This window comes from Hippoglossus hippoglossus, chromosome 19 (genome assembly GCF_009819705.1).
Source record: "Hippoglossus hippoglossus isolate fHipHip1 chromosome 19, fHipHip1.pri, whole genome shotgun sequence".
Lineage (NCBI taxonomy): Eukaryota > Metazoa > Chordata > Actinopteri > Pleuronectiformes > Pleuronectidae > Hippoglossus > Hippoglossus hippoglossus.
Window position 1 is genome coordinate 3,705,303 of NC_047169.1, and position 14,124 is coordinate 3,719,426.

Consider the following 14,124-nt stretch of genomic DNA (forward strand, 5'->3'; position numbering starts at 1 on the left):
AAGCATTAAGCAGAAAATAGAGACTATAAAAACCGTGGTCAATGATGCTTCCTGCAGCGTTCGCCTGGGATCTGGCAGAGCGAGCTGTGCAGCAGTGTGGCAAGTCGATGCTGGGTGCACTGGGGCGGAACAGCAGGGGCTTTTTTCTCATGATTAGTACAAAAAGGTTTGAGTCATTAACTGAAGCCCTGCAGGTAAACCTCCCACTCGGCGGGGGCTACAGCATTACCCTAGAAAAAGCAGAAGGAGACACGTGAAAGACGGAGAATGCATAAATAAAATCATCCGTCTGGAGAGAGACGGGGAGTGACGGCTGTAGACGGAGCCAAAGAGACGGACTGACAGTGAAATAAGCAAAAGCAGCGTTTGTTGTATTTGGGAGGACAGCAAGACGGACAGTTTACAACAAATAATATGACACAAGCGCCGAGAGCAGGACGACGGGCGAATCACAGCGAGACGGAAGAAAACAGAGAACAAATACGAGAAGGTTAGCTCTGCTTCATGTGGCCACGTTGAGCAACAATCCAGTGATGATGACGCACATGCTGCTACTCCCTTCTTCCTCTTTCCTCTGATACAAAGAATCACCTACAAAAGCAAACATACCACAGGAGTTGCTCCTCTCTTTTTATCTCGGATCACACATCCGTCAACGCCACAGAAGCATTGTACGAAAAGAAAAGACGCCGGGAGAAACATCGCCTTCTTTGAACCTAGCAAATATTTTTGAAAAGTTCGGATTTAATTAATGCGAGGACGGAGAGGCACGAGCGAATCCCTCGTTTTCCTACCCCCGCCTCTCCTCCATCAGTCGTCCCAGTTAGCGCTGCTCCTTGAAATATCTCATTCAGAGAGGATATCGTAGATTTCAGCAGCCAAGCATGGAGCCAAATTCCTAACTGTCATGTTGATAAATGACAAAAGAGGATGAAAGACAGTGAAGGGACTTTAGAAAAAGGAGCCTTCAGCCTGCAGCAGGAAAAAGGCCTTTGGCTACTTTAAATAGACTCAGACATGTTCGACTGTTTGAGCTTTGGCTCCAGAATGGCAGCAAATACTCGGCTGATGGGACAAACACTGACAGACGAATTTAGATTTTACCCTGCCCTCCTCGAGTTACAGCAAGGGTCACCCCCAAGAAATCCTCTTAATATGCAGCGGCTCATCTGAATGTGTCACGCATGAATCTCTGACTTTGAGAGGGAGAAGTTTTTCTAAAATATCTATTTTAATGCCCAAGGAGCAGTAAAAAAACATTTTTTGACCGATTGCGAGTCAGCCTCAGCCGTCAATCGTGACATTTAGCATCAAATAACTAATTAAAATCAAAGTGTCAGAGTTGAAAATGAACAGTGTGATACGAACTACCTAAAACGACTAACCGTCTTTGAGAAAAAACATTTTGACATGTACTTTGACTTTTTTTGTTTGGTCCATGTCCCATCTGCTAACATGGAGGAGACAGGTTTTGGGGTCTATACTGAAGCCAGCCACCAGGGGGCGATCAAGATGCTTTGGCTTCACTTTTGAGCAGCTGTCATGTCGTCCATCTTCGAATACACTCTATGGTCCCAACTATATAAACCCTGCCTCCTCCATGTTAGCATACAGGACATGGACCAAATTAAAGGGTCAAATTGCACTTTAAATTCATTTCCATACATACATTTAGGTGAAACTGATCAGCACCATACAGTCACAGTACAAGATACACTCGTAAACTTAGTTGCTTTGTCCCTGTGCAGATGTCTTCCACACGAGTAGCCTGATCTGCTGTGGTAACAGTGTAATTACACAGTCGCAGTGCTACACCATGGGCAGGGCTGCGACCACGGCTGAGTGACATCTGCTCCGGCTCCACCAGCGTTAATTAGGATGGACATAACGGCGAATCGGCTCCCGCCACTGTCACACATAATTACAGTGGAGCGCGGCGGGACTTTAAACAGAAAACACAGGGACGAGGGGAGGACGGACAGAACGAGAGGGGACCCAGGGAGTAGAAGTGAGGGGGGCGAAGAGACGGTGACGAGAGGGGAAGAATCTGGACTGATGAGATTAAAATGAAGTCAGTTTTTCTCTTCCTCTGGTGTATCCAGTGGATTGGCACAATCAAAGTTGGGAATCGGACGAAGGAGAGTTGATTTCCCGCAGGAAATCCTGTCTCGTTCAAACCTTAAGTCTTCAAATCTATCGAGATGTGCGGCTCTTTAAAAATCGGCTTCGGCACAGAACGAGTCACTTTACTGGGATGGATACGGAGACAAAAGTTCATGTGACATATTTAAAAGTCCCGAAAGTACTTTTACTATTATCTAACATGATGTGACAGAGGTTTCCACTTAAATCCTGAGCTGGACAGATCATATCTATCAGTCTGGGGACGATCAGGCAGATGGATATGATTTTTCTTTGAGAAGCGTCGGGGCCTGTCTGAAAATCGCCTCTATCACTAAATCTCCCACAGGCTGTGACAAAGGCTTTATTCCTTTCTTACGTGGACACAGTACTTACAAGGATATGAAGACCTTCCCTGTCATTTATCCACAGCTACAGTTATTCTTTCTAAGGTACAGTGCTACAAAAGAAAGTGCACTTTCCTGGGACATTGGTGGGAAAGGAGCTTAACTTCATATGTGCAGTTCTTAGTTTTTTATTCCAATATGTTTAAAATGAAAATGTCGATAACAACAATCAGAAAAGGAGTTAACACTTTACCCCCTTAACAAGATCTGTGAGTGAATATGTTTCTAATGAAGATTGAAAAGAAATTATAAAAGAATATTTGGCAAAAAAGAAAATCCAAATAATTGTGTGTTTCCATCCACTGCTCTTGTGCAAGTAGGAATTATGTGCATTGTAATTAACGGCTGGGGGCAACATGTTAAACATTGTAATTAACATTATAGAAACATGTGTGTGATAATTATATGAGGGGTAAAGTAATCCCCATATTTGCAAAGGATCTTAAGTGTGAGACTGTGGTTGGTTTTATGAATAATGATGCGGTTTTAAATACAAACAAACACCAAAAACCACACAATCAATTTATAAAAGCCTTCATGCAGCAGCCAGCATCTCAGGCTGTGGTCTGAAAACACAACCTGACCTGGTGAATCCGCTGCATCACAGAACAGACCTCACATCTCCCCGTGGGGCCTGACCTCCCTGGGTTTTCTGTTCTAATTTTAATTCCGCCCCATTCATGTTTAATGTGAGGAGCGCTGCCACTGCACAGTTTTAAGAAAACTGAACATGAATGATTAAATATGACGTAATGAAGACTGGCTGAGTTCGGTGGGAAACAGAGGCCAGTTGGCTTCCTTTGGCAAAAAGGGGAAACACTGGATGTGAGAGAACCAGGCTAAGTGTTCTGTGATTGGTGCTTTAGCGCAAACAGTGATTTAAAGATAATTTGACGTACAGAATCTTGTTTTAAATCATCATTTTAAATGTTTAACGCTTTTAAACGTCCATATTTTGAGGCATTTTGTGAAAAATACTTTGTCATTATCATCTACTATACATTATTAGTATAATTAAAACCTCCAGAGGTAAAGAACACGTGCTTTACACTTTGTCTATACTACTACAGATATTTTACCCTCCGTTAAAATAGGAAAAGTTTGAATGGGTCCTACAAGCCTGCAGCGCTGAGCGTCCCGGAATCGAACACTACACGACAATAAGAAGATGCCCAACAATGCTTTAAGACTAATTCAATATCCCTCACTGGTTGATAAACACGACTGTCACATGGCCGAGAGACGTAACCACTCCCCCCCCCCCGCCTCCAAATTCAATTATCTCCTTCATGAATAGAGCAGATTTCTGAGACTGATTCAATGGGTTGTGTCTGGTGATGTAAGCGCTGACTGTGTTGTATCAGATGTGTTTTAGTAACTTCATTAGACTGTAAGTGAACCTTTAATGGAGTTAACTTTCTTCTTATTCCAGAGCGTCGTCTTTCATTTTGAGAGAAACGGTGGGACGTTGCCTGAATGTGATCATCACCGCCTCAATGCAGGCATCCATCCATCCATCCATCTGTTTATCCATCCATCCATCCATCCATCCATCCATCCATTAATTCATCCTGGTTCAGTGGCTCGTTTACCAGCATTCTTCAAAATTAATTGCGATTACTGGAGATCAACAAACATTTGGCTGCTCATAATGTCTCTGGGGACGCTGTAAGAAGTAAGAGGGCTGTGACGATTTCATTGGTCAACGTCCCACCTGGTATTCTATTGGCTGGGTTGAATCTTGACTGGGGGTCATTTCACAAATATCCAAGAGCGAGATCAGAAATCTGAGAGTTTTCCACAAACGCACACAAGCTTCCTGAGGAGAAGGACTCAAACTGACGACCAGGGACGTTTGTGCAGGAGCGTATCGAAATCTGAGCGTGAAATAAGGAAGTAATGCTCTCGAAATTAAAAGAGTAAAGATACAAAGGATGCTCCCGAATCTTCGCCCCGGTAGATGTGAGGTTTGTCAGCAGCAGCGGAGTATTTGGAAAATGAAAAGTTGGCTCTGAGTGAAAAAGAAACTGGATTGTCTGTGTAGCAGCTAAAGGCTACAGCAGCTATATCATTCATCTTTATTGGAGCTAAACATAACGTCACTTCACATAAGGAAAGTTTTCAGTTCAGCGTGGACTTAATGAGATCCAGCAGCCTCCAGCCAAAATAAATCACTTTGACGCTGAGTAGAATCTGAGGGGAAACACTGGGTCCAGACCTTTTTTTTTTTTTATGTAAAAGGAAACGATTCTCTTCCTCTAAAATAGTCTAATTTTTAATAATTTAAGTGATATAATTAAAAAAAAATTAATTTCTTTGTGCACAAGACATGGCAGCGAAGCTTGAAATTCATTATGGATTCTGTTTTCGGTCTTGTAAGACAAGGTCTGCGCTAATGGGAGCAATACAAGTTTTAATTTTACTCTCCATTAGTAACCTGTAACCGGTTTTCATTTATTACGATGAGAGGCATCATCCATCCAGAAATATAAACAGGAGGTTATATCGACACAGAAATAAATAGGCTACGCTTGATAAACTTTATATCCAAGGCTCAGGGAGTTTTTATTTACACACATGCAGAATCCCATTATTATTCCTGAGCTGTACTTAGTGTCGAGACGAGTTTTATATTCCTACCAACACTTAAGCATGTGTATAATTACTTTACTCTCATCACATGTTTCTTTATAATTCCCATAATATCTTTAACAAGCCCCACAGTTTATGTCGTATTTGTTTTCTTTGCATTTGTTTAAATTTCGGATTCATATATTAGATTTTGGTGATAAAAGGTCAAAGGTCAAGATAACGGTGACCTCAGAAACCCTTTTATTTTTTTTACTTGTGAACGCTTTATCTTAAAAAACGCCTCAAGAGAATTCTTTCAAATTTGGCACAAATGTTTAATTAAGACTCAAAGATGAACTGATTCGATTTTAGAGGTCAAAGGTCACGTGACCTCATGTGAAAAACAGATGTCCATGTACTTAACCTGCACAGGTTGGTGGAGACGGACTAAAAAGCACACATCCAACAGAAATGTGGAAGAGCAGCGGGTGATCACAGAGATTTTATCCACCACATCCGAGTCTAAAGGAGGTGAAAAGCAGAGACACATCAATGACGGATCAAAAGGAAGGAAATGAAAAGGAAAGTATATTGGCTGTGCTATTATGAACCCAAGTAAATGCAGGAACTGGAAATAGAAGCTTTGGGGCATTTCAAAAGAGAAGTGGACCGACAGGCGTGTCGACCAGGGAGAGTGACCCCACACACCTCGAGAATACAAATGGGAAAACAAAGACAGGCAGACGCACACTACGGAGAAGAGTCTGCACAGTGAGTTATGGATTCGTGTGGGAAATCCGGATGTGCAGCGTCAGACAGATTCTGTGCAGCTCTGACCAGCAGACATCTTGAGAGAGAGCGAGTGTGTGTGTGTGTGTGTGTGTGTGTGTGTGTGTGTGTCAATCAACAGTTGGTCATGACAGCTCGTCCGTGCCTTACCATGTGATGAGGCCGGCTGCCACAGCCGACCAGGTGACGCAGCAGGAGTTGGTCTTCTTGCTCTCCTCCTCCTCATCTTTGCGGCAGCAGCACAAACAGCTCAAGTAGATGGCGAGGCAGAGGAGGTTGACGCCGAGTCCTGCGGCCACCACGCACGCCAGAAATATGAGGGACTGGAAGGGGAGACATGACACAGCTGAGTCAGAAACAAAAAGGCCTCGTACCTGGAACTACCTCTGAGTGACGCTTACCAGCTTTTAAAAGCAACAGAAAACTAAATGTAAAAAAAGATCAATACAACTCCTGTATTCAAAAGTAACTTCAGACGTATTATTCTGACAACAGACATTAAACTCGTCATAGTATGAGAAGCAGAGACGTTGCTAATGACAACTGCGATGGTTATTCGATGGCTATTCAAGTAAATTGAAGTAATTAACATGTGAACACAGTCAAACATTTAGCATCTGAAGAGCCACTTATTTTTTCTGAGGAGGTGGTGGCAACCAAAAGTGGAGCTAAAAGGAGAGTGAACATTCAGGAGGCCAAATTAAAGCTAATGCTGCTGGATCATTGTTTGTTAACATGTTGTGTTGTATTGAATTTGTAATTTGACCATTTGTTCCGTTTCAAAAATGATTCCTTTCTTTTCATGGACAAAAAAAATGTCTTTCTTCTTTTAGCATCACGATGTGAGGATGCTGTTCTGTGACGATAAAAATAAAAACAAGTGAATATAGCTTCACCGGCCCCCAAGAAAGAAACAAGCTGCATTCTGGGAGCCTGTTATGTTTCTGCCTCCAGCTGGAGAGCCGACACCTCCTCACACGTCCCTGCGCCTACATCTCCCCCTCTCGTTCCTCCTTTAGCCCCCATCCCACCTTCTGCGAGAGATGGAGTGTGGCGACGAAAATAGCAACAAGAGTGTCCTAACAGCCTGAAATGAATTCTGCAGCCATCTGTGAGCAGATGGGTTTATTCAAGCTCGGCTCCTTTTTGCCCCTCCTCCTACTCCCCCCCCCTTGCTCTTCCTTTTTAGTTTGTCTGAAATCTTTCTGGTGCTGAGCCATCTGTTCCCATGCTGTGATGTCATGTGTCCTGCAAGTCAGGCAGCGGGATTAAATACAGAAATGGAAGAATTTGCAGGATTATGTCGACGAGCGCTATAAAAGAGGCAGGTAAATTGCAAAAGATTGAAAAATCCCCGGAGCAGCTGTTGGCAACATCTGAAACGGTCCTCATCCTGTCAACTCTGCTAATAAAAGATAAAAATTACAACTGCATGAAATGATAAAGCCGTGTTCACTCATTTCGCATCATGAATCTTCGGGGTTTTTTTTCATTTGCTCCCTTCCAGTTAAATCAATATTTCTCTCGCTCCTCTCCCTATGGCTCCATCTGTCGGGGTGCAGGGCCTCGTATTGTCCCATTCCACAGCCACATGCCGCACATCTGCTCACCACAGAAGAAGATGCAGAAGTACTCAGGATTTCCCATGTACCCTTAAGGGTCCCATAGAGTAAGTGTGGAAATTAATGGAAATTTGGCGCCGCAGTTGAAGAGACTGGACTGTAAATGTGTTAATGGGTGAGTTCGGACCAATGAAAGTCAGCGTGCACCGATGGTGAGATGGAAAGACAGAGATCGGTTGAGAGAAGCCTGTAAATGACAAGGAGATGTGGGGGTGCAGGTGGATCATGTGATCGTCGGGGTTTTGGTCGGTGTCTGGGCCAAGCCGCTCCTTTCGTCATGGTAACGTGCAGGTTAGTATCGTTGCCCTTGCGACAGGCGGGGAGGACGAGTGAAAGGGCGACTTATCACAGTCTATTGGAATTAAACAGCATGTGACAGGCCTGCTTGAATTGCCATGCCTCTGTCTTGTGATTCCTCTGCAGCCTGGCGATGCAGGAAAAAGGAGGGAGTGTGGCAGAAAGAGGAGAAACAGGGAGGAAATGATATAAAAGCATTTGAAGAACTCGGCTGGAGCTCCTCGTGGATGGTGTTTGTGACTCAAACCGATGTATGATTATCTGCAAGTGTTGGTTTGTTTGTTTGTTAGCAGGATTAAGCTCAAACTAAAACCCTCATCTCACAGTGTTAAAGAAATTGAAATGAATTCCTGGATCCACCCCCTTTATCAAATCCACTCCGAAAGTTCACGCGTTCTTTCTCGACTCATCTTCTATCCTTCCACCGAGTTTCAATAAGTTTGCCTCCGTGGTTTTTGCATAATCCTGCAGACAAACAGCAACGAAAAACAGCCTCCTTGCCAGAGGTAAAAACCCACGTAGAAGGTAAGCAACTCAAAAACACAAACTTTTTGGAGACACATTAATTCCGTGGTTTGGTTTCCACTTCCCTTTCCGTCTTTTCACTCTCAGACTCTCTACTGTCCTTTGCCTGTACGAGGCTGGAGGCGATGACACAGGAAAGAAAGGAAGGAGGATCCAGCTGAGCGGAAAGGCACAGAGACGGTGATGGAGGGAATGTTGTTGGCAAGAAAGAGTTAAGAAACAGGTAAACAGTTTAAGAAGAGCGGCGGTGGCGGTGATGCCAAATGACTGGAAGACAAAGACAGTTTGCCCGAGTCTTTGTCCGTAATGGGAAGACAAAGACGGAGCTTCCTCACCCACGTGGCCACCTCGGATATTACTCAGTGCACGGCCCAGTTTCCCACTGTCGACGCCTTCGCCCTGAGGCGGCAGCGTTGCATAATGTTACGCTTTTTCCCAAAATAGCGAGCAAACCTAGGAATCTCAATCTTTAATGGGAAAAGCCGAAGACAAGCGTGTGACAGGACGAATCAGCCACGAGCTCGGCGAATTTAAATTTAAAGGATGACACACAAATGAACTCAGCAGAGTCGAAGGGAGGGGGGGGGGGATTTTTCACGGATAATATGATGAGGCCCCTGTAGGAACTAAACTTAATGCAAAGCTGCCAACGTACAATCAATCTGATTCAATTAAAGCTGCAAGTAATGACTTTTATCACTATTGACTAGTCGATATATTTTTTCCTATTAACAAGTGATTAAATTCAGTTGCAAAATCCAGCAGTTGTCTACCTGGTAATCTGAAATGGTTTTTAGCCTGGAATCAAAACAGTGTCAACCAACAGAGTTTAACATTTCCATAACCGCACAGTGTAATACGACCATCTTTTAAAAAAGACCTAATTCAAAAACTGTTCAATTCCAGACAACAAAATGTCTCAAAAGTCTCAAGTGGTTGCATGAAAATATCATTTAGAGCCGGGCCACTGTGCTGAAGTACACTGTGTGCCTGTGTGCACCTAATAACGATAATCTGGTAAATAACTGTGAGGTTTTAAAAAAAAGAAAGAAAAATGCTTTGGAAATAAACAAAAGAAGATGCAATACACACAAACACACACAACACGCGCGCACACACAACACACACACTCACAGCCAGACACCTATTAGACAAAGGGAGAAGCATAATGAGGTAGTAATAGCCTGGAGCAGATATGACCCTGAGGGGACTGTGTTAGTCATTTACACCCCCCCCCTCCCCAAGTCCCATCAGAGGTATGATGAAAGCCGATGGGAGGATGACGGCACAGATGTGGACAGTCTGATAAATGGCCATTGAGGCTGTAATGGCCTATTACGAAGCCTCGTGGAAAACAGGACAAAAACACAGGAGCGATTTCAAGATAACTGGCCACAGCAGAGCAGCTGCATCACTTCTTAATATTAGATGATGTGAAAAAGCACCAGAAAAAATAAACCTCTGAATGCTCTCAAGACTACAAGGATGGGAAAAGAAATCAATAAGCAAGGAGGAGGATCTGTGCCTCCCCAGAGCGAGTTCGGTGCTTCTCCGCAGAGCAAGACAAACTGTGGGAGGAGCAGTTCAGGCAGAGGTGTAGTAGTGATATTTGTTTTAAAATCAGAGTGAACCTAAGACACATTTAGTTATGGTTCATTTCATTTTGAATGTTATGCAACCGCTGTTCCTACGGTGGAAAGTAAAAATTCACATGTAACTCAAACATTAGAGTGACATTATGAATGGTTTCATCATGTTGAGAATCTTGCAAGGAAGCACCTGAACAGCATTAGACATCGCCATGGAAACAGGTGAATAAATGCAGGCAATTTGTATTTTCAACGAATTCTTTTACTGCATTTGCTTAATAAAGCCAGAATAAATAAAGCCACTGAGGAGCGTCTGAGGAAAAAGCTGCAGGTCTAAGGACTTTTGAAACTGTGTGTGTACTTCGAGTTTTTAGTTTGGTCCATCCCTCATCGACTAACATGGAGGAGGCTGGAGTTATGGCCTATACTCCAGCAAGCCACCAGGGGGCGATCCAGATAACTTTACTTTTGAGTAGCTGTCATATCGTCCATCTAGTCGATGGGCTACTAGGCTATGGAAACGTACCTACGCCAACTTTCATTTGCAACACAAGCTTAGTTTATAGACAATTGCAATTCCATCACAAATAATCGAAACCATAAAAGAGTGATGAATGAAATTAGGTTTTTCCACTTACTTTGTCTGGACTAGTTGACGTTAGCGAGGTCAAAGTTAATATGACAACTTTGACTATTCCATTTGTTTTTAACGTGTCTCTTACATGACATTCAGCGAAGATCTGATGTTCATGTGCTTATCAATACATGTATATGACTTCAGATTATATTACTGGAGCTTAAAATATTCTATTCCCCTCACATTGGGATATTAGCCGTGTCCCTGCAGTGCACTCTGGCAGCACTGCATCTATGGGGGTAGGATGTAAAGGTCCGTGTTCAAACCTTCACAGTCCAGCAGCTTCAACTTCGTTTCATCAGGACTCGGAAACACTGATTTCCTGCAGAAATATTTTATTTCCCCTGAAACTGTGACCTGCATATCTCCCACTTGATGAGCACTCCACTGTTAAAACAGGGGCACTTTACTGGAGCAGCAAGGAAAGAGGTGGAAAACAGGAGGAGATGGAAGATGTGATGTACGTCAAGACAGATGCAAATTCACAGCAGCCTAAGTGGTGCATGGTTCGTACCTTGAGCTGAGTGCCCATTAAAAATCCATTTTTAATACACAAGTTGTCACCATAATTAATATATAGAGACGGAAAGCACCTCCATCTGTTACAGTGCATCTGCTAAGTAGGACTAAATCACACAACAGTTGAGGTGCACATGTTAGCGAGTGGTGCTAAATACACGCTAAGAGATAGGAAGTGGCTTCCGTGAGCGCGGCCGCTCCACAGCAGGTGGCAGACAGCTGTGCGTAGGTGGAGAAGGTCTCCAGGCTCATGTGCATCCATCTACAATGTGTGTGTGTGTGTGTGTGTGTGTGTGTGTGTGTGTATACGCAGACGGAATGGACAGTGACATTCCTTTGACATAAGGGATAAACGGGTGTCAGATCAGTTAGAGGAAGAAGAAGGAAATTCCACCTTAAAGGTCAAAGCCTAGCGAGCAGCAGGGGCCTCTTCTTGCTGCTGGAAATCATCAGTATTCGTCTTTCACTGATTATTAATAAATGTCATTCTACAGAACCACACAGTCGGGGGGGGGGAACTCCCAGGACAAAGGTTTTTTTTTAAAGTCTCGTCAAAATCAACGAAGTAAAGGCCGAGATGTCCTGTTAAGTTTGTCAAGCACCAACAGTACAAGATCCTACAGAAAAAAACAATGACACAATCGAGCAACACCAATTGTTGACAGGGAAAGTGACAAAGTACCAAAGCATATTCAAAACACCTGATCCCAAAGGTTCCTGTCCTTTAGCCGTAAAGTAGCAGCCTAACGTAATTTAGACCCTGGTTCCTGCAAAGGATCCTGGTAACTGGGAAATGGATTAAACAACAGAAGACATAATAAAAACCACTCAGTGACAACACAGGTTCCCTCTGGAAATCCTATTGTCATGATTCTCAAATACATCAGTTTAAATAATGAATACGTTGGGCCTATGAGGGTTGAATGAGAGCTGCCGAGCTCCATGAGCAATGTGGGCGATGAAGGCATGAGCATAAGGAAATCCACCCCCTCATCGAGGATCAATGGAGCAGTGCGAGTCCCACTGCTGCTGCCTGGTCCCCTCTGACACTCAGGTGAAAGCCCCGGGGACCAGAGGTCGTCCAGCCGAGTGCTCACAGCTGGGACACCATTACCTCCCAGTAAAGCGACCCCAAGGGATTTGAAGAGACAGGATGTAAAGGATTCCTTATTAAATCTGTTATGCTGCTCTGCCTCGTTGCCCCTCAAACTTCTCCATGAACAAACCGAAGGTCTCTGGGCTTTGTGAAGGTAAAGCCCCGCTGCTCATTTCCTGTGGTTTACGCTTTTTTTCCCAAAGAGAAATGTTTGGCTTATTCCTGTAGTTCTGCACAGCCCTCGTAAATCTCTCGCCAGCATCTGCTTCTCCGTGCAGGCCGTGCTTACGGGACATCTTTGGAGTGCAGCGAAGCTTGTTATCTCCCCGTTTCCATGACACCCGCCCTGAACCCCCGAAGCCCGAACCCCTTCCCTCGGGGGAGTCAGGGGTCATGATTTTGATGGTACACCCTCACAACAAAGGAAACCCAACACCAACCCCCAGCTTCCACGGAGGAGCAGACTTTCATTGTGGTTTTTTCCGCTGGAGGGGAATGTGTCTGCATGAATCCACTTGTCCCAGTTCATGCCGATCCGGCACACTTGGTTGACGGCATTTGATCTCCCCGGGTAAAGCTTCTTATTGCGCCGGTGATCACCAAACGAATGTGATGCAACCAAGAAACAGTAGAGGAACACCAAACAATCACAGCTCCCCCTGGCACGAGGGAGAGTCGTCACTGCTGTCACTTCCCGTTTGAATATTGTTAGATCAGCGAGGTATGGACGTGCTGCCTTATTAGCACCAGCCTCGCTGATACCATCCAGCCAATCAGGTGCTGCTAATTACTGGCTTCCAGCACTATGGAGACAGATTGGGGTTAACGACCTTCTTTGGAGCCCGAGGGGGCCACTGCGATCGCATCTTTCGTGCAAATGCAAAACACAAACGAGGAAGAAAAAAAGAAAAAACACGTCATCAATGCGACAGAGATGAAGTGAATCGCTGTTTTCACAGTAAGATCAAACAATCATTCACAAAAACAGGGAGGTTGATGTGGGACGAGGAGCACAGGGATGAAAAGAGGTTTTTCCTGAAGAGCACAAATAAGACTTGGTAAATGACAGTGGCTGAGAGAGCTGAGCAGAAACTGTGTTTTTCCGTCGTAGGCTTTTATAATTTCATGCAAAAACAGTTGATGCATTTAGTTGTAAAATCAGCTGTAATTTGCTCGATGCAGCGTTAACTTCAAATGGGCTGAAGCAAAAATGCAATCAAACCCAAGAGTACCATGTAATCAGAAATATTCACAAATGTAAAAGTATAATGAGGAAATAACAACAACAGTTTTGCACAATGGATGAATATTTTATCCCCCCATGACTTCACATGGATTCTCTCAAATCTTCCACACGAGTGGCTGTGACTCGAATATAGATCCATTTAAAATCGGTAAAGGGACGTTTGACGTGAACAAACGAAGAACAAACGAAGAGCGGAAGGTGAAGGAAAAGGCTGATGAACATAACAGAGAAAATAAAACGAAGACAACTTAAAAAGAAACAGAGCGGTCTGGAGGGGGAGACTGTCTGGATGCGCTCGGCTGGAACACTGTTCCCTGAGAATCTCTGTGAGAAAAGCCAGTGAAGCAGAAAGGTTCAGTGTACAAAGTGTGTGTGTGTGTGTGTGTGTGTGTGTGTGTGTGTGTGTGTGTGTGTGTGTGTGTGTGTGTGTGTGTGTGTCCCTGTAATTGAACAGTAGAACCATGGCTTGTTCGTTTATGTCGTATCGTTTTAGGCCACGGTACGAGCAAGATAAAAGCTTTTAGAAGAAACTTGTGAGCTGAGCTAGACATAAAAGAGACCAGTGGTGAGATGGGAAAAGAGGAAGTCGTGCAGTCACGGCCCAACGTTGCTGCTTTCCTACAAAAACTACATTCTAGCCTTTAATCGATCCATGATTTAATGATAGTGCTTGTGTCTATGTTGCAGCTCTGTGTGTTTGGATAG

At 43.9% G+C, this 14,124-nt stretch overlaps 1 protein-coding gene across 3 annotated transcripts in view; it reads right to left on the reverse strand.

Moving 5' to 3' along the window:
* ttyh2 (tweety family member 2) overlaps positions 1-14,124 on the reverse strand; it is a 47,595-nt gene that overhangs the window by 29,640 nt on the left and 3,831 nt on the right. For all 3 annotated transcript variants that reach the window (XM_034570929.1, XM_034570927.1, XM_034570928.1), the window contains exon 2: positions 6,039-6,211. In XM_034570929.1, the coding sequence (XP_034426820.1) occupies positions 6,039-6,211 (173 nt within the window). The remainder of the gene's footprint in view (positions 1-6,038; positions 6,212-14,124) is intronic.